The 22,054-nt window shown below is 34.4% G+C and overlaps 1 protein-coding gene across 2 annotated transcripts; it reads right to left on the bottom strand.

Moving 5' to 3' along the window:
• Window positions 1–9,962: 9,962 nt before the first annotated feature.
• LOC118058609 (G-type lectin S-receptor-like serine/threonine-protein kinase RKS1) lies at window positions 9,963–17,313 on the bottom strand. Of its 2 annotated transcripts, XR_012169743.1 has the most exons (8): window positions 15,943–17,313; window positions 13,633–13,764; window positions 13,258–13,445; window positions 12,069–12,279; window positions 11,707–11,944; window positions 11,477–11,627; window positions 10,628–11,388; window positions 9,968–10,536 (listed from the first exon to the last, which is right to left on the bottom strand). XR_012169743.1 is itself a non-coding variant. In XM_073408843.1 (7 exons), the coding sequence occupies exons 1-7, from the start codon at window positions 17,219–17,221 to the stop codon at window positions 11,083–11,085; spliced, it is 2,505 nt and encodes an 834-aa protein (XP_073264944.1). In that variant the 5' UTR covers window positions 17,222–17,313; the 3' UTR covers window positions 9,963–11,082. The 2 variants fall into 2 exon arrangements, 1 of the variants encoding a protein (XP_073264944.1); XM_073408843.1 differs by having other exon boundaries at window positions 9,963–11,388.
• Window positions 17,314–22,054: the final 4,741 nt, after the last annotated feature.

Genomic DNA, 22,054 nt, shown 5'->3' with positions numbered 1-22,054 from the left:
AAAAGAAGAAGAATGAGGAGATCTAGACAACCAAGGTTGGGTTGACAAATTAGAAGGTTTGCCTAATAGTGATTTTAAGTGGAGAGCCCCATGGGTAACGATAATGGAAGTCCTAATGAGTTGTGGACAAAGACGTTGGGTGCCATTGGTAGGGATAACAGGTTATGTGAGTTATGCTCCTACCCTAGTGGTAAGGTAACTTGGGGGCATGCAGTTTATTCCAAGGACTATGGGAATTGCTCAATTCTTTGGTTTGTTCAAAGATCCCATTGCACAAGAAGTTTTGGAGATCATCAAACAAGATGGGAAGCATCTAGTTTTGGGTTGAGATAGAAGGTTTAAAAAATCCAACGAATCAAAGCAAACACACAATGAGAAAAATCACCAGCCGACGCCGCGCGGATTCTGACGTGCGACAGAATGGCGACTCCACTAGGGAAGGTATTGTTTCTGACAATATTGGACTAAGCTTTATGCATTTGATGTGTTTAAGTTTTTGCAATTTTATCTCTCTGTTTTTTCAATATTTATTTCCATGCATTTTATAGAATTGTTTGATGAATCACTTGTTTTAATTTTGAAAGCACACACAAGCTTCTAGGTTAGGTGGGGAACTAACGATCTGCCCTATAACTATTAGTCAGGGTTCAGATGGGTGAAACACCCAACTCATATCTGAGTGTCTGCTTGGTAATGGTGTGTATACGTGCCTTAACTATTCCTTGCAACACCCTCATACTGTCTTTACAAAAAACGTCACTGGGCAAATATGAAACCCTTTTGGGACCTGATAGAAAACCTACCCATGTTCACATAATGAATATAACCCGTCTTTAGGTTGTATGTGCTATTGTTATTTGCATAAGAGCAAACCCTTCTTGAAGCATCTTGAACTCAAGACTTGTGGGTGACACAATGGCCGTCACTCAGAAAATTTTCATTGTAGAGTTTAGGCAAAAATCACGATTCTTGTTCCATCATACAAGACTTACGACCATATTGTCACCCCTCGAATGGCGAGTTCATCATATAGATTACATGTTCATGTATTTGTCATGCATGCACCAGAATGAAAAGTAGGTACCCTACGAGTCTACAACACCTGACTTTGAATGAAAAAACATGGAAGATGAAGAGTGTGCTCATCATAATGTCTATTTTAAAAAGAGTTGCAGTTTCTGAAGACATGTGTGACTCGCCTCTAGCTTACTCGAGCAAATACTAAAAAATAACTCTAGGGAAGTTTCCTTTTAATTGACCTATCATCTTTGTTCAAAACCTAACAACGACTCTGCCCGAAGAAATTGGGGGCAAACGTGGTCAAGAGTCTCGACACAATCCTGTATTTCTACAAAAGCTTTGGTGGGAAGGCCAACCGAAGGGGAAGCCTATTCTTGTTCTGGAAAAAAAAAATAAACCTACCTCTATTTGATCATGCCTACAAAACTTCTTGATTTTGTTTAAACCTGTTCCATTTTTTGTTGGTAACTTGGCTTAAAATTCCATAACACTTTCCTTGTCAAATGAGCCTTTATTGTTAATAAGATCATGTGCTTATAACATACCTTCATTTTTGTTGTTGTTTCATGAAAATAACACATTAAATATAATCGTTAAGCATGAAACCATCACACCAAAAAATCTTTGGGTGTGTTTCTCTTTTCTTCCAAAACTATACATGATCGCACATGTTCACAAGGATTTTTAGGAATTCAAAGTTTACTACAAAAACAGAAATCATGTTGATGTTTGTCTAAAGCAAATGAGTTCTACAAATTCAGGTGATTCCTTAAAAAGGTAACCATACACCTAGAAAACCTAAAAAATACAAAAACAAAAACAAAAAGAACCCATGAAGTGACTCCAAAAGCTGAGTTTTATTCGAATGAATAATGAGAAATTACATTGTATACTCGCATGAAAGCAAGGCTTACCGATCCTAAATGCATGAGTTTGAAATGAAAAAAGGTCATATTTGCAAGGCTTACCGATCCTAAATGCATGAGTTTGAAATGAAGAAAGGTCATATTTGATAATATTTTCATGAGGCTAAAATATATCATCTGCAGTCCCCTTTTAAGCCTAATGCTTTTCTTGAGATAAATAATCTTGGCTAGGATCACACCCCACACTAGGGGCAAGTGCGATGATATAGAGAAAACCTCAATGATTGAAAATGCCCAAGCAATACTAGAGGGCATAAAAGAAAATTCTCAATCATCGAAGGTGCCCAAACAAAGCTAGGGGGTATAAAGAAAAATCCAAAGGATCCAAAAGTTTTGAGCATAAAAAAAAAACAATATGATGATGCTTAAAACCATATGAAGAAAACAAAAGCAAAGAGAAAGAGCTCAAGCCCATCACTAGGGGGCATGATAGACAATTTTTGAAAGACATTCAAATGATAAAAGGTCAAGAAACAAGCACAAGTGATCTTTAGTTTTGAAATCCTTTAAACACCTTTTTGAGCCTACAAATATCATTTTCTTCATAACCAATAGCCCAAGCCTACTTTACGTGCCTAATCAAGCCTTTTCTGATCAAAGGCAAGGAATCTTGATCGGTAGGCAATGCTTTCTCATGTGAACCAAATCATTATTCATGCAAATAAAATGAATGCTTTCAAGACTAGATCTTTGAAACTCTCATATTAAATCTTGAACCATTTCGACCAGCCAAATGTCACTTCATATTTTTCACCAAAAGCCAAAACAAAAAGTTTTCATCACTTCTAATAACCTCTCCATAGGAAGCACTTGAATTTGTCCATAATGAGTTTGTTTTGAATCAATGTCAACATAATTTGTGTCTGGAATAGCTTTGGAATTCCAAAAATTCTGCATGAAAACAACTCTTTGTCAAACCTTCCTTCATATAGCCTCATCCCCAAGCCCGAATTGAACATTTAGGGGCATGATCAAGTTAGGAGGCAAAAAAAAATGCATGATAGGGCTGCCTCCATGATTCTTTCTAAGAAAAAATGACGGGCAAAATTGGCAACCCTTGAGATAAAAAGGTGGAGGACAAAGAAGTATGATGATATCAAGTGTTTCCTAAGGGTCAAGATCACAAGAGATGACTCGAGTAAGCAAGAGCGAAAAAGCCATCGAAGTTCACTGCCAACACTCCAACTTTTGAGAAAAGAAATACACCATGAAGAAATGGGGACCTATTTTTCTTAGGTAAGTATACATGCATATTGACCATAATGCATTGCTTTCAACATTATTAGATCGGTGTTTCATCATCACCTTTTGGGTAGTGTGTTTTCTAATCATACCTCATTTCGAGTGCACTTTGAGCCCTCACTTTTTTTTGTGTGTGCCTTTGAGCCACTATTTCTCAGGTAGTGCTTTTTCTAACCCTACCTCATTTCGAGTACACCTTTGAGCCTTCATTTCTGGTTAAGTGCGTCGTTGAGCCTTCACATCTCGGGTAGTGCGTTTTCTAACCCTACCTCATTTTGAGTGTGCCTTTGAGCCCTCACTTCTCAGGTAGTGCGTTTTCTGACCCTAGTCCTTTTGAGTGCGCCTTTGAGCCCTCGCCAACATTTTTCTGGGTAGGTCACCTATTACAACGGGACCAATTCTCCATGTTTTTATTTGGGTAGGTCACCCATTACAATGAGACCATTCTTCCACCTGGGTAGGTCACCCATTACAATGAGACCACTCTTTCCTTTTTCTTGGGTAGGTCACCCATTACAATGAGACCACTCTTTCCTTTTTCTTGGGTAGATCAACCATTACAACGCGATCAATTCTTCATGTTTTTTTACCTGGGTAGGTCACCCAATACAATGAGGCCATTCTTCCACTTGGGTAGGTCACCCATTACAATGAGACCACTTTTTCCTTTTTCTTTGGGTAAGTCACCCATTACAATGACACCGCACTACACTTTTTTCCATCTGGGTAGGTCACCCATCACAACGAGACCGCTTTTCATATTCTTTCCACCTGGGTAGGTCACCCATTACAATAAACCATTTTTTACACTTTTTTTTGGATTTTGGTTAAATGAGGTCGCCATATGGGATCTTAGGTGACTTTGGTTAAAAGGAATCGCCAGATGGGATTTCAGGTTGACCGAGTTACACACATTTTTTGGTTTTGGTTTAATGAGGTCGCCAGATAGGATCTCATGTGGCTTTGGTAAAAGGAGATCGCCAGATGAGATTTTATGTTAATCGAGACACACAAATTTTTTAAGTTCCAGTTGATGAGGTCGCCATATGAGATCTCAAAATATATCCTAGTGGAACTCATCTTATCAATTCAAACTCATTGATGTTAAAATCAAACTTTTTCATGGTTTGAATTAGTATCAATTGATACTTTCTCTCTCTTCAACCTAATTCAATTACTCTTTATCTTCTCTTGAATCAAGGGCTAAAAAACAAAAACAAAAAATTTAGACTAAAATTGAATATTGAGAAAAATAAGTAGACAAAAAAATCTTTAACTTGGAAAGCAGAAGAACCAAAGTAAACTTTTCTCATCAATTTTGTAACTGTCAACCTATTTTTTTCACTTTACTCCTATTTCTTTTAATTTTTTCCTTTCTTAATAAATTTACTTAATTTGGTCATCAATTTAGTTCTAACAATTCAAATCAATAAAAAAATTATTAATTATTTCTTAAAATGTAATTTTCTTTTAAAAATATTTTTTTATTTTCTAACTAAACTAACAATTCTGAATTTGAAGGCAATAATTAATTACCTTCTTCTTTGATTTTTTTTTTTTTTTTGTAATTGTAATTTACAACAGGGTTTTGTTACTCCAAGTCTTCAATATCCAAGTTCTGAATTTCCAACACAATAAATGTAGTATTGTAGGTCATCGTTAAGGTCCAACCTTTATGAGAAAGTTGACAAATAATTTTTTCTTTCTTGGCAAATATTCAGCTAGACAAGTCTTCAAACCACACAAGAAGTTCGATGCGACAAGTCTTCAGACCAATTAAGCTATCTTTTAGGTTTTTATTCCATGCATATTTACACCGGATGATTCTGGTGCTAGAAAACAAATAATCATATAAAATTACTGATCAAGTATGTGTGTGCTTGTGTGTATGTACGTGTCATCAGAAAAACATACTAGTCAGTTCTGTGTTTTTTCCTTTTATTATCCTCAGAGCCGGAGATAGACGCCAGTCCCTGTAAGAAAGTTTAAGTTTTGACATCTCCTAAATCTCTTTTTCCCACCTAAAATCTCCTGCAGAAATTATTGATTAATCCTTATAAATCAAACGGCCTGTTTGTTTTTTTATTTTAAAAATGTTTTAAAAAAATTTAAAATATTTTTATTTTGTTTATTAATTTTAAATTAATATGTTTTTAGTGTTTTTAAATTATTTTGATGTGTTGATGTTAAAAAATAATTTTTAAAACATAAAAAAATATATTATTAATATATATTTTAATACAAAAAATTATTTCAAAAATAACCAGCATAACACTGTAACCAAACAAGCTTGATACATAAAGCACTCGGCGATCAAGGCACTTAGCCCAACTGGGCTCATCCATGGACATAGCGTGAAGTCCACGACAAGAATGGAGTAATGGTCTCAACTTAATTAATGAGGGGTGTTAATTTCAATGGAGGATGCTAAGATTTTCCAACACCCTCATCTGAATGGTGGCCAGTAGAGTCATAGAAGACAGCTTGTTTCAACCATGATTTTACGGTTGAAAGTGAAAGAAGGGGAAAAACATAGAACGGGTTTTTGTTGGAGACTAGAGAAGTTTCAAAACCAGGAAAAAAATTGTGGATGTTTGCCCCTGGTTTTGGATGAAAGACTGTTTGTTGTTGTATTTTAAAAGAATGTTTTAAAAATTTTAATTTTTTTATTAACTTCTATTTAATATATTTTTAAATATTTTTAAATTATTTTAATGTTTTGATATTAAATATAATTTTTTTTAAAAAAAAAAAAATTATCATATATTTTATTATGAAAAATTATTAAAACGAGCTATAAAGGAAGCGTTTTAAAATTTGAAAAACTTATTTTTAATATTATCTTTAAATATTTTTGAATTATTTTAATATGTGAATATAAAAAATAAATTTTAAAAAATATATTATTTTAATATAATTTTAAATAAAAAATACTTTAAAATATAATTATTACTTCATTTTCAAACGATGTACTTCATGTGTGAAGAAACTTTTTAAAATTGATTTGACTTGAGATCCTGACAGAGAAATTACTTAAAAAGAAAGAAGAAATATAAATAATGTATATGATATTATATATAAATAAAGTAGGGGAACAATAATTTTTTCCAAGGAAATTCGGCACTCGAGATTGGTTCGAGGAAAGCAGTCAAGAAGAGGAAAAACATTAAAGTCACCACTTCAGATTGTGATTGTGATCGTTTCTCACTCACCACCACTTGTGCCATGAACCCACTTTTACGTAAAAGTACAGTTTCCTTCCTTCAAACAATAAAAAAATACAGTTGTTGTTCGTATGTACTAGTACTAGTATGGCAAAAAAAAAAAAAATTAATTAACGGTCATAGACAAACAAGTGTGCAAGGTATGTGGTTTTTGAAATTAGAAGGATTGAGGTATTATATCACTGAAATACAGGGACTAAATTATTATTTACGTGTTTGCCCTTGCTGCCATGTTCTAGATCCGAAAACTTAAAATCGATTGCCCTTGCTGTGTTGTTTGAGATTTGCAGGTAACGGACAACAGGAGATTGAAGAGAGGAATAACCCATTACAGGCCCCCCCAATTTTGGCTTTGTTTTCACCGCAGTGCGTGGACCCACGCGCCGCCAGTATTGTTCCCGCAGCCAGAAACCTTGTCAGCACTGTTCCGGCTTGCAGAGGGTCATTGATGTAATTTCAGATGGCTTTGAGGCCCTTATTGTAATTTTAATGTAGTTTTTTTTTTTTTTTTTTGAATTTGTTTTATTGTATAAATGTGATGTAAAAGAAAAAAAAAAAGAAGAAACGAAAAGAAAAATAAATAATAGAAAAGTTGGGTGTTTGTATTTTTTTATATGTTATTAAATTATAATTATAAAAAAAAACAAAAGGAATTAATTGTTAATTTAAATATGGTTAAATATCTTAAGGACAAATAAAATCAAGTTGTATTTTCCACGAAAATATAAGAACAAGTTTTTTACATATATTCGGGGATTTAATAACTGATTTATTCAAGCCTTAGAATTTAATTAATATTTTAAATTTTCTTAAATATGGTTAAATATCTTAAGGACAAATAAAATCAAGTTGTATTTTCCATGAAAATGTAAGAACAAGTTTTTACATATATTCGGGGATTTAATAACTGATTTATTCAAGCCTTATAATTTAATTAATATTTTAATTTTTCAAATCACATCAGAACACGAAGTAGCTTACCTTAGGTAGGGTGCGTTAGGGGTGCTAATACCTTCCCTAACCACAACCAGTCCCTTACCCACGATCTCTGACACGACCAGTACATCAGGTTTCCTAGTAGCCCTCAACGAATTACTAGGTGGCGACTCCAACGAACCAAATTCAAAGCAAACGCAAAAACGATAAAAATCGCTAGCCGATGCCGCGCGCTAGGATTTTTTCGGGGTGCGACAACAAGGATTAAAATATGAAAAGTAGTTTATAAAGCATATTCAACCGTAAGAACAAACACCCCCAAATTTACACATGAAGAAAGAAATTTTTAGAAAATCTCAATTCAATTCCTATTTAAAAAAATACTTCACTATTCATATGAATAATGGAACACCTAGAAAAAAACCCTAGTTTTTTAGTATATAGTGTAATATAATATTCCACGGTAAATTTAATTCAACCATGCAAATCTAAGTCCAATATGTGGGCTTGAAGATGGCATGGAAGCTATACAAGAGTATCAAGTTTGTTTTGGTTGTTCACTTACGAAGATGGTGTATGAAGCAGTTGCTAATATCGTTAAATCCTCACTTGGTCTTGTTGATTTGAAAACGAATAGTAAAAGAGTTCTATATTTTTGTTATTTATTGGCTTAGTTTTCAACAATAAAAGGGTAACTAGAAAGTCAAGTCATGGATATTTTATTTCTAACAATTTAATTTTCAACAAATATTTTATTCAAATTATCTAAAAACACACCTTAAAAACTTTGAAACTCATTTATGATCTTAAATAACCCTAAAAATAGTCCAAAAATCTCCAATTAACCTGAATTTAAAAAATTCTTGAGCTTAGATCTACTATCTTTATTTTTATTGATGAGAATGCCAAAATATATTCTAGTGGAACTCATCTTATCAAATCAAACTCATTGATGTTAAGATCAAACTTTTCATGGTTGGAATTAGTATCAATTGATACTTTCTCTTTCTTCAACCTGAATTCAATAACTCTTTATCTTCTCTTAAATCAAGGGCTAAAAAACAAAAACAAAAAATTTAGACTAAAATTGAATATTGAAAAAAATAAGTAGACAAAAAAAATCTTTAACTTGGAAAGTGAAGAACCAAAGTAAACTTTTCTCATCAATTTTGAAATTGTCAACCTTTTTTTTTCACTATACTCCTATTTCTTTTAATTTTTTCCTTTCTTAATAAATTTACTTAATTTGGTCATCAATTTAGTTCTAACAATTCAAATCAATAAAAAAATTATTAATTATTTCTTAAAATGTAATTTTCTTTTCAAATAATTTTTATTTTCTAACTAAACTAACAATTCTGAATTTGAAGGCAATAATAATTTACCTTTTTTTTTTTTTTGTAATTGTAATTTACTTCAGGGTTTTGTTACTCAAAGTCTTCAATATCCAAGTTAAGGTCCAACTTTTATGAGAAAGTAGACAAATAATCTTTTCTTTCTTGGCAAATATATATTAAGCTAGAGAAGTCTTCAAACCACACAAGAAGTTCGATGCGACAGAGTCAATTGCTTTATTTTTTTTGTCGTGGCCAATGCGTTTAAATTTTCCACAAGGTTTTGCAGAATTTTTGAAAAATCTGATTTTCCTGGAAAGTAGGGGAACAATAATTTTTTCCAAGGAAATTCGGCACTCGTGATTGGTCCGAGAAAAGCAGTCAAGAAGAGGAAAAACATGAAAGTCACCATTTCACATTGTGATTGTCATCGTTTCTCACTCACCACCACTTGTGCCATGAAACTATAAGCCAGCCCACTTTTACGTAAAAGTACAGTTTCCTTCCTTCAAACAATAAAAAAATACAGTTGTTGTTCGTATGTACTAGTACTAGTATGGCAAAAAAATAATTAATTAACGATCATAGACAAGCAAGTGTGCAAGGTATGTGATTTTTGAAATTAGAAGGATTGAGGTATTATATCACTGAAATACAGGGACTAAATTATTTTTTACGTGTTTACGAACCAGATCGAAAATAATTATCACAACTCAAGCAATCAACCCATCATAAGGATTAAAATATGAAAAATAGTTTATAAAGCATATTCAACAATAAGAACAAACACCCCCAGATTTACACATGAAGAAATAAAATTTTAGAAAATCTCAATTCAATTCCTATTTGAAAGAAAATAAGAGAATTGGAGCAAAGGAGAGTAATTGTTTTGTTTGAATGGTAAGAGTGTAGGTTACTGTGATGGAGAAGAATAATATAAGAGCTAGAACGTCTCTTCTCTAAAGAGCTTTGAATGAATGGAGAATCTTACAACATGGAGAATGAATGGTCGGATGAAAGCAGCATGTGGCAAAAAAAATAAAAATCAGAAAGATTAATAGAAATTAATAACTAAATTGAAAATCCTAGAGATACTTGTAACGATTATTCACTACGATTAGTGTTTTATTAGTCATTCAATTTTATAATTATAATAATCACAATATATATAATAAATTTTAAAATCTTTCATTTTATTTATTTAATAAATAAAACTTATTAAAAACAATTAGTGCACCCTACTGTATATTACCCAAAAATATATATTCAAGTCAAAATTTCTTCAAAGAAGATTTTCAATTCAAACATTTAATGCCAAATTACACCGTCAAGAAAGCTTTGTTTTCTGATCTAATTAAACACGTTTAACGCTCCAAGTATTTGATGAGAACACAAATTATAGTCGCTGTTGATGATTATGTGCTGGATCGTTTAGGGTCACTTAGTAAAGGTGCCATGCAAAAGTAAAAGCCAAATTTATGACTTTGCCAAGATGCAAGGTCCTTAACTTAGGGTGCCTCAATAAAATTTGAAATGGTTTCGGAAATTTCAGAGCTTTCTACAAATTTTGGCTTTTACTTTTGAAATGCTTCCGCAGGTGTTGGACAATGTTGTCAGGAAAGGCGAGGAAGAGCCATTTATCCAAGCTGTAATTTTAGGTACGAGATTAACCAATTCTATGAAATCACCACAGACCCACCAGTCAAGACCCATAAAACCACCATAGACCCATTAAAGAAAAGAAAATTATAACCAAAGATAGCCTCCCTTTTCTCCACTCCAAAACTATCACCGACCAACACCTTCTCCTAAACCACAACGCAAGGCACTCTTCACGTCAGATCCACAACAACCCTACAATAACAATCAGAAGAGAGAAGAAGAAATTAGAGTAGAGAGAGAGAGAGAGGTAGATCTAAAAAAACTACAAATAAATAAAAACTACCGTCTAGTGTTGATTTCTTTGTCTTGCAGGTAGTGGTGATACTCCCCGCCGGCAAGGAAAGGAAGAGGTTAAAGATTCGCTTCAGATCCACCAATTTTTGCTCTTCAATCGATAACGACGCGTGAAGCCAATCGCTGACAGTGACGGTGGTGCTTGGCTGACACTCTTCACTGCTTTTGTATGAAGAGTTGTAAAGAAATGCTCATGAAACTAGTTTGCAATAATGAGTGGACAGCCCCTTAAGCAGTTCAAGGGAGTTTATTTTATTGTAGGAGTACTAGTTGCTAATAAATTTAATAAATGGAATTGTTTAGTTTTCTATCCTAAGTAGAAAATCATTTTAGCAGGTGAGGTAACCTGAAAAAATGCTCTCCGAAAACTAGATTGTCAGGACAACATTTTTTTTCTTCTATGTAATGCCTGTTAGAGAAAATTTATTACAAGAGACTGGGATTTCAGCGAGCTTCCACCACAGTAACTGTAACTTCATTTACAGAACAAGCTGCTCTTCTAGACATTGCTGGCAAGTCTTGTCCATTGCGTGTTCGTAAAACAAATGCTGGCTTCTTAGGAGAAGGAAGAGTGATCTCATTACCTAACATGAACACAACTTCTAACATTGTAGGTCGATCATCTGGAAATTCTTGCACACACAGTAACCCAATCTGAATGCATCTCAAAACTTCATGAGGAGGACATGACTGTTCCAGCATTGGATCAACTATGTCTAATGCCTTTTCTTCTCTCCATAAGTCCCATACCTGAAACAAGTAAGAAGATAATCGAGAAAAGAATCTAGAGGAAGACAATCACCTAAGAAATTACCAGGAAATTTATCGATCCACTTACATGTCCGATAAGATTCAGCCAGGGTTCTTTCTCACCGTAGTCGCTATTTTTCCTGCCACTTATGATCTCCAGTATTAAGACACCATAGCTGAAGACATCTGACTTTATCGAATACTGTCCGTGAATTGCGTACTCAGGTGACATGTAGCCGCTACAATCATAAAAGATGAAGCTTGTTGGTATTTGATCATGATGGATCACTGGAGAGAGGAAAGAATCAGGTGACTTACTATGTTCCGACCACTCGAGTGGTTTTTCCTTGGACTTGGTCTTCCATAAACATTCTTGCCATACCGAAATCTGAAATTTTTGGGTTCATTGCAGCATCTAGTAGAATATTGCTGGCTTTGAGATCCCTGTGGATAATTTTTAGTCTTGAATCTTGATGAAGGTATAAAACCCCTCGAGCAATCCCGGAAACAACTTCAAAACGCTTTCTCCAATCCAATAGCACCCTTTTTGTCTCGTCTGCACTTAAACATTAAAGGTTTGCCCCGAAATCATTTGTTTTGATTTGATCAAAGTGAAGCTGCATAATCAGGGGACTCTTCCCTTTGAACACATACACAAAAATGGATGAAGAGAGCCATACCAAAGATGAAAAAATCCAAGCTTTTGTTTGGTAAATATTCATATATCAGCATCTTTTCCTCTTCATGAATGCAACAACCAAAAAGCTTGACAAGATTTCTGTGCTGGAGTTTAGATATCAACCTTACTTCATTCATAAACTCCTTCATACCTTGCCCTGAAGTTTTAGATAATCTCTTAACTGCAATTTCCTGTCCATTGCCTAGCTTGCCCTGAAATTACATTCCATGTTTAACTCACAAGTTAATACACAACTTAAGCTAATCACATTCTGCCAAAGTTGGTCTGATGATTTTGAACAAAGCCTAAAGAGCCTGATCTTAACCCAAAGAAATCAACAAAGCCAAAAATGTTCGCAACAGGGCCAGATTTCAGTTTCAAATTCACGTATAACTGCATCAACACAAAGAGAAATACTGCGCAAGCCATGTATCCCTAGAAAGATATACGTGTCTAGTTTCAAACACATCGAAGAGTGAAAGATTCGGAGCTTTCTAGCAAGAGTTATGGTTGTTTTACTGACAAGGGTGCATGCTGTCAACAGAACCGTGATCTTTCTACGATATTTAACAGCATGCAATGCCGCGCCTGTTTTTCTCAATAAACATTCAATGAAGCCTTGACAATCTTCCCTCCAACTCTCTTAAATGTCATCAGCCTTACCTACTGATTAAGTGTGTAGCAAAGATAGAGAATTAAGGTTTCTTAAACTTTAAAAAAATATAATCCTAAACCGTAGAGAAAGACTGTAAAATCGACCAGTATACTTTTAAAATCAAGTCAAACAAAAATCATGAATATAAGTAGAAAGGAATCTGAAAACAAGTAGAAATAATTAAGAATAATCTGAAATATCATCTTCTAGATCTAATTTGGGGCGTGACTGTATTATTGACAATTGTGAGTTTAATCTTTGTTCATTCACTTTAGAGTGGTGATTTCTGTATCTCTAAAGGATTGAACATCATCTGTCCTACATCTATCCATCTCCACCTTTCCATTTCCATCATCTATCCATAATTCCATCCATTTCCATCATCTTCCCTGGTTAGAATTTCTTTGGCACCAGCCTCTGCGATTTTCCGGTATCATGGTCTAATCATGCAACATTAAAATTTTATTTAATGAATATTAACATTTGATACAAGTACATAGAATTCTGAAATAATTTCATGTCCAAGGAAAAGTACCTTGTAAACTGAGCCAAAACCGCCATATCCAAGCTCGTTGGAGAAATTCTCTGTGGCTGCTAATATAATGTCTATGTCGAAGACTGGTAGGTGTTGACTTGTTGTACTTCCACCAACTTCCTTTCCACTTAGAGAGCCATTGAGGCTTGTAGGGATATTGAAGGGAAATTTGAGTTGTCTGCCCTTAGCTGTGTTTATCGTTGAAAGAACTCAATAATCAGCTTTTAAAAGTACTAACAAGTGCTAATGTTGATTACACACTGCAAATTGCAGACTATCATCTCCTATATGCATAGACTTAAAGTTGGAATTCTTTAGTTCAACTAATTTGGTGCCACTTATATTGGTAACAAAGTTGAAAAAATAATCTCTTACCCGTCTTCTTCCTTTTTATCAACCAGAATAAGAACATAATGACAAAGAAAACCGCAGCAGCTATAGAGAGTACCAAGCCGGCTAACATCCCTTTTTTCGCAAGAAAACCTCTAGATTTCTTGTCATATTGAGCTGGAGAAAGAAAGAAATCCACATTAGCTCGATGCCAAATCATCAGGATTATCAGTAATTGTGCATATTGCAGAAAGATAGTAGGTGAGTGCAGGGGAGGGCTTAGCCATATTAGAAATGTCTCTGGTACTTCCGTTGTACTTGAACACCTAATTTTCTTGTCATATTGTAAATTAAAAAACCGATGCATATATATATGTAATTAAATAAATTAAGAATAGTGTTCAATTTGTTTTTTTTAAAGCCGAACGACGCAAGTTTTCAATCAACAAACAGGTAGTCAAAAAATCATGCTGGTGTTTTTTTTTTTTACTAAAAAATATAATTTTCAACTAATATTCATTTAAAAAAACATAATAAATATCTCTATGATATCAATAAACCAACTAATCTACTCAAAACACAGAAAAGTAGTTGATAAATCAGGATAGTGTTTTTTGACTTAAAAATGTAATTTTCAACTAATATTCATTTAAAAAAACATAATAAATATCTCTATGATATCAATAAACCAACTAATAAACTAGATTTAATTTTTAAGTTTATCTGAGTACACGAGACGTACAGGACGATACTATAATATAAAGAATGTTTTATAATATAAAGCAAGACAAATATATGGCAAAGAGAGAAGTATTGTAATAACAATAATAGTATAAGGAGAGAAGAGGAATGGTGTCAAGGAAGAAAAGGGTGTGGAAATCAGAAAAAATATATCGCTAAATTATAAATTACCCCCTAACTCTAGTGAAAAAAAAAAAAACAAATACAATTGAACTAATTACTCTCTAAACAGTTAACTTTTTTAATGTGCCCTTTTTGTTAGGATTTTGTTGAGAAATTGAGGAAAAACTTGCGAAAACATGTTTACTAGTAGAGAAAGAGAGGAACTGAGAGATTCTTAAGAGCTTTTCTGTCTAATCTTCTTAAAAAATCCTATTAGAAAAGATTTAGTCATCCAACCCTTATTATTATTTGAAATAAAATAAACGACATGGTCATTTGAAAATTTCAAAATCTAGTTATTGGTAGAAAAATAAGGTTAATTTTTTTTTGACGCGAGTTTCCAACCAACAAACAGGTATTTGAAAAATCAGATGGGTGTTTTTTGACTTAAAAATATAATTTTCAATCAATTTTCACTTACAAAAATCATAAACATTCCTATAATATCAATAAACCAACTACTACACTCAAAACGCTGAAACGTTTGTCAAAAAATACAAAAATCAAATTGAAAATTTTTTTTTATCTAAACCCCAATATATTTCTTTAAGTAAAATAAAGGGGAAAATATACATAAACTCTCATAATCTAATAAAACTCGTTGACATCAAGAATCATCTTTTTAATGGCTGAAATATAACTAACAAACAACTTCTTTTTTTTAGTTGTTTTCCAGCAATTTTCTCTTTTTTCTCTTAAAATTAGAGATTTAAAAATAATAAAAATAAAGTTTTGGACTAAAACGAAATCATAAGAAAATAAAGGGACTATATTTAAAAAAAAAACAAAGTATAGGTACCTAAACACACTCTTACTTGTGCGAGTTTCAATCCAAACATGTAATTTTTTCTTCTTTTATACTTTGGCCTCCTTCTTTCAACTGTGTTTCTCCATAACAAATTATAAGAAATTGGTAGTTAATTTGGCCACAAAGAGAAAAAACAAATTATGATTAGAAAAGAAATTCACAATGGATTACTGTGAAAAAGGTTTTAGTACATTTTTTAATTTTTAATATATATATTCTTAGAAGGAAAGTTAAAAAATGTTAAGGCATGTGTGTGACAAAACTACTCGATTCATTATACTAGTAAATAATAATATGATCACTTAACCAAAATAATCACTTTCGAGTTCGTTTATTGACCTCCCCTAATCAAATATTCTATTCATAAAATTACGTGCTGATTAATAAAAAAACATTGCTCAGGAAGCTATCTTTCATATAATTGGAGAAACATTTGAAATCTATGCCATCAATCCTAGTTTACTTGTGCCCTTAAGCTTAATGGAATCATTTATACAAATAGTCAATTACTTCTAATAAATTATAAGAAAACTGATTACTTGTGATTTATCAGGTCTATGAGATTTCTTCAAGAATCAAAACTTGTGGCATAGCAAGTGAACAAAGGAAAAGTAAACAAGTTAGTGGTAGAATTGGACATGTACCTAATTCAGCTCTATCCACACGGATGTAAATCTCTTGCCCCACATCTGAAAACGTTCTTGTGTCCAACAGATCACCATACCATCTCAAGCATCCAACCCCTCTTTCGTCAGCACTAGCATAAGCTGTACAAGAACAATTCCTCAAGCACTCTTGCTCACATTCTTTCAATATCAAACTCATGTTCGCACTCGCCATTGAAGTATCCGGCACCTTCACTCGAGCTAACTTGATGAACCCTTCTCCGCTGCGACACGTGGACACGTTAGGTTTCGTGACACAACCTCCTGACCCGTCCCTCAGGTACCATTCTTGGGGTGACTTGGGTTCGAATCCGGGTAGACATTTGCACATGAAATTATTTGGTTGATATGGGTCACAGTTACTATTTGGACCACATTGGCCATAGGTGTCACATGGTTCTTTTGGGGAGGACCAAACTTCGAACCATTGTTGATCACGATCGTTCCATGTCAGCCGGTGCACTACTCCTGATTCGTTCACCACCAATCTTGAAATGAAGGAGGGATTATTGATACTATAAGAATAAGATACCTCATCAACACTGCTAACGAAAGTAACATTGAAGATGTAGGCAGTGGCCATTTGGGGTACTCCGCTCCATCTTAGTCCAGTCCATGGTCCGCCACGCCACCTTCCGGTTTGACCCTTGTATAGGAACAACTGGGGAAACCCACTTGGATCAATACCAAGGACAACGGTTCCGGTTCCCGGGTCATCTTTGGACTTCCAAGATGACAGAGACCGGTTCAAACCGATTTTCAGGTCCAGCCCAAACTTCATACCAGGAAGCAGAGTATCTGTACCATGATCAAAACTCTGCCACAAGATCCCTTTCCTATCCTGTTGAACCAAGACCAAGTTTCCTGAATCCAGGAGCTGAGCCGTGCAATTTGTCATTGATATTGAGGCTGGAACATTTGAAGACCAAACAGGAACACTACTTCGGTTATTTTCATAAATTACAAGGTTACCGTGTTTGTTGATAGCTAGGACTCCGGAGGTACCATTGATAGGATTATCTCTATTTGCCACCCATACAACAGTTCGTTCTGAAACCTTACGGTACCAAATTCCCACATAACGACGAGTAGAATCGATGCCAGAGCTAAAGAACCCGAGTTCATAGCTTTGTCCGCTAGAGACCAGAACATCTCCATCTTTGATTGATTGGTTTGGAGCTATGATGTCAATAGATAAGCAAGAAGGAAAAACAAGGAAGAGAAACAATGTACTCAAAAACCTTTCTATGGGATTCATAATTTGTTTCAATGATTGTGTGTTGGTGAGGTGAGTAGATGACTTGGTAGGTAGGGCCAAAAAGCCACCTACTAAAGCTTCATAGAAAAAAAATTCGATGCAAGACAATCCTGACACATATAGCACCCTAGTTGGCTTCTATACATTCCAAAATAGTTTTCAATTCCCAGCTGTAACCGTTTCAAACATGTAAGACACAACGACATGCATAAACAACAAGCACGTGGTGAATGTCTTGGGGGTCTCGGAACGTTTAAATTTTTTTTTTGAAATTTTAAAATTTTTGTTAAATAGATATAAAGTTATTTAAGTTTTATATAAAAATTATCTAAAAATCAAATATTTTTATTGGTTTTAAATAATTTTTTTAACATTAATCCACACGAACCACCAATAAAAAATCTCATAAACCCTTTTAGGAAAGATCCTTTTAGAAAGATTATTATACTTTTGAGTGACAACTCTTTTTTTTTGTGCTTAAGATGTTTATGTACTCCACTCTACTCACAAAATATAAAAGGCAAAACTTTCTCTTTATATGAAAACCTAAAAAACCATATAAATAACAAAATATAAATTTGTTCCTTAAATAATATCACATATATTATTTTAGGTTAGTTTTAGAAATTTATTCAATTAAGTCCTTACTTGATTTTTTATAGGTTTAGAATTGTAATCTCTTGTATCAATTACATTCTAGTCCTCAATCTTTAAAATTTATTTACAATTAAGTCACATTTGATTAATCATCCCTTTTTAATTTTTGACCAATTCTTTTTAAATGTGTGACCTATTTGGTTCCTTAATAAGTTGGCTCAAATATAAATAATAATTCTAAATAAAATAAGATTAAATAAATTAAATAATTTAATTTATTATCAATTTGAAATTGATTGACTTATATTTAAAGATAAATTACAATGTCTAGCAAACCTATCATGATCCATCAAATATTAAAAAAGACATTACTGGCTTGACTTAACTTTTTAGTGATTAGTTTCTCAATATAATTATTATTCATTTATTACGAATGTTTCGATTTAGACATTATAACATGAAGTATTATGCTTTGATAAATTATGTTAGTTCTCAACAGTATAGTTATTATTTCTTTGAGTAAGATTTTAAAACTCTTTTCAAAACTCATTCCACCTTTGTCAAGGGTTTCGTAATCAATACTATTTGAGAACATAAGAAATATTTTTTATAATTCACATAGAGTGATGAATCCTCTCTTCCCAATATATTTCTTGTTTTTTATCCTTGATTAGAACAACGTGTTGTCAGGCTCAAAGCGTAACACTCTCTATATAAGATAAATTAGTGATCTCAAATCTAAAAAAACATTTACATAACTATATTGTGAGTCTTTTCATAGACATAAATGATCTTTCCAATAGAATTCTCTTATAAGTCAATTCAATGTACATGTCAACTGATAAGCATTTACATATTAGTCCCTCATACCTTAGTTTATGAGAGTAATTGCTTTCTTTCATAAAGAAAGAAATATAATATGCATTAGTCTCTGTTGCTACCCAATTTTTGACCCATGTTTTAATGTATTTTAAATAAAAATCCAAAAAACTGAGAAAAACAAAGAAAATCCAAAAAAATATGTTTTTTTATATTTTTGTCATTTTAGCATTTTCAATGTCGTCTAAAAAAGAATTTAAATTGTTAAAAGATTTTCAAACGCGTTCGACTTTTCACGCGTTATTTTTAAAATCATTGATTTTCCGCAATTGAGTCGACGTTGATATTGCTCGTTTTCAAAAAATACAAAAAAAATAAGAAAAATCAAAATTTACAAAAAGAAAGAAGTTGAGGGACCAAGTTGAAAAACCTAGCAAACGTTTTCCTATAAATACCATGCTAAACTGATTTTTTGAGGGGGGTAATTTTGAAATATCAGAAAAATACAAAAAAAAGGAAACCTAACCCTAAAATCCATCTCTACCAAGCCTGGCCGCCCCTCTTCCCCCGTTTGAATTTTTTTTTCCCTCCTACAGACCCCTCAAACCCTAGCCAAAACGGAGCCGTTCACCCCTTTTTCTTCTCATCTTCAACCTTCAGCCGGGCCACCATCTTCACGGTTATCCCCTCTCTTCGAAATCAAAGCCAACACCACCCACACGCCCGGCCATCTTTCTTCTCCCCCCTTGACAGCCATCAACACACAGCCCTCACCTCCAACATCTTTTCCCAAACACAACCCTCTCTCAGCCTCTGCCACCGATCTGTCTTCCCTTCCCTCAGCACCGTCCACCGACAGTAACGGAGAAGCAGCTCCACAGAACCGGCCTCCACCAAGCCACCCAGCAGCAGGCGACCTCCATCACAGAAACCAGCGAAGCGCACCCCTCCACAGATCCTCCCTCTACTCTCCGCAGCTCCTAAACCAGACTCCGAACACTCGGCGGCGCTCCTCTCAGCTATCAACAGCGACGTCCACAGGCCACCCGACAACAACCATAGACGCCGTCCCCGTCTACATAGACCAGCTCTCCTGCGCACAGACCGGCCTCGCAGCAGCTCCTCCCCCAGCAGCGGCCGAACAAAAGCAAGCCACCGCCCTCCATTTTCTCCACCCGACCCCGAGGCATACACAGCAGCTTCCAAAAAACAGAGACAAAGCATAAATAAAAACAAATCTAAAAAATGAAGGACCTGAGAATAGATCGGGGAAGAAATTAAAATCGACTGGCTTGTGTTTTTTCTCCTTTTGCAAGTGACCATGATTCTCATCGCCGGTGAGGAAAAGAAGAGGGGAAGAAGTTGATCCAGATCCCCCTTGTTGCTGCGTTTTCTCGTGGAGGCACGTGAACCCACGTGCCGTCAGTGGCTGTGGCGCGTGGGAAGACGCGCCACCACTGCTTCTCTGCACTAGAAGCCTCCCAGCACTGTTCCCGTGCACTGTTCCTGCATGTTGTAGAACCCTTAGGATGCTTTAGGGGCTGTTTTGTAATTTTAAATTGTTTGATGTATTTTTTTTTATTTAGTTTTGGATTTTTTATTTGTATATTGTAAATGTGGATGTAACAAGGAAAAGAAAAGAAAGAACAAAAATATAGTGAATGTGTGTGATTGTATTGGTTTTATTTTTTTATATATTTTCTATGATGAAATTGCAAGGACTAAAGAAGAATTTAATATTTTGATTGGATCACGGTACAGATTTATTAACTTATACGTAAGTTGTATTTCTAACATCCGATGAAAAGACAAAATTTTAAAACTTCTTTAACATGTCAAAAATCACGAAGCAACTTACCTCAAGTAGGGTGCGTTAGGGGTGATAATACCTTCCCTAACCACAACCAGTCCCTTACCCGCGAATCTCTGACAAGACCAGTACATCCAGTTTCCTAGTAGCCTTCAATAAATTACTAGGTGGCGACTCCAACGAACCAAAATCAAGCAAATGCAACAACGAGATTTACATCGCCAACCAATGCTGCGCGTGGATTTTTTTGGGGTGCGACAGAATGGCGACTCCACTAGGGAAGGTACTGTTTCTGACATTATTGGACTAAGCTTTGTGTATTTGATGTGTTTAAGTTTTTGCATTTTTATCTCTTTTTTTTGTTAATATTTTTTTCCATGCATTTTATAGAATTGTCTCATGCATCACCTGTATTTATTTTTGAAAGCACACACAAGCTTCTAGGCTAGGTGGGGAACTAGCGATCTGCCCTAAGACTATTGGTCAGGGTTCAGATGCGTGAAACACCCAACTCATATCTGAGTGCCTGCTTGGTAATGGTGGGTATACATGCCTTAACCATTCCTTACAACGCCCCCATACTGTCTTTACGAAGAACGTCACTGGGCAGATATGAGACCCTCTTGAGACCAGATAGAAAACCTACCCATGTTTACATAATGATTAGAACCTATCCTTAGGTTGTATGTGCTATCATTATTTGCATACGGGCAAACCCTTCTTGAAGCATCTTGAACTCAAGACTTGTGGGTGACACATTGGCCATCACTCCGAAAATTTTCATTGTAGAGTTTGGGCAAAAATCACGATTCTTGTTCCATCATACAAGAGTTACGACCATATTGTCACCCCTCGAAGGGCGAGTTTGTCATATAGATTACATATTCATACATTTATCATGCATGTACAGGGCTGAAAGGTAGGTCCCCCGCACAAGCTGTGCTGCATGTGATTGAAGAAAGATGATGGGAGCAAAGAAAGATGTCAGATAAAGGCTCATTATCAGATTAAGGTTGAGAGCATCAAGGGTGAAGTAGCTGGACTCAGATATGCTCGAACAAATGTTGAGCATTAAATGGAAAGAGAGTGTCTGCATAGTCTTCTGTGGGAACACTGCTTGTTCCCGTCCAATTGAAGCTGTATCTCTCCTTTTCCGTCATGAACAATAGCAACAATGCCTTCAGTCATCAACTAATGACAACTCTAGTTCTTGTCCAGTTGCACTGTTAAATGTTCATCGCCTCCACATCATCTAATGGAACCAAACAACTACTGTTAAATTTTGAGGAGTTTTGCTTCGTAAGCATTGTAAAGAGGGGGCATCTGTTGCTACCCAATTTTTGACCCATGTTTTGATATATTTTCAAAAACAAATCCAAAAAATTGAGAAAAACAAAGAAAATCCAAAAAAATATGTTTTTTTATATTTTCGTCATTTTAGCATTTTCAATGTCGTCTAAAAAAGAATTTAAATTGTTAAAAGATTTTCAAACGCGTTCGACTTTTCACGCGTCATTTTTAAAATCATTGATTTTCCGCATTTGAGTCGACGTTGATATTGCTCGTTTTCAAAAAATACAAAAAAATAAGAAAAATCAAAATTTACA

The sequence above is a fragment of the Populus alba genome, chromosome 4, assembly GCF_005239225.2.
Source record: "Populus alba chromosome 4, ASM523922v2, whole genome shotgun sequence".
In the NCBI taxonomy this organism is placed as follows: domain Eukaryota; kingdom Viridiplantae; phylum Streptophyta; class Magnoliopsida; order Malpighiales; family Salicaceae; genus Populus; species Populus alba.
Note: the sequence above shows the minus strand (reverse complement) of the source record. Positions and strands in the feature narration are given on the sequence as shown.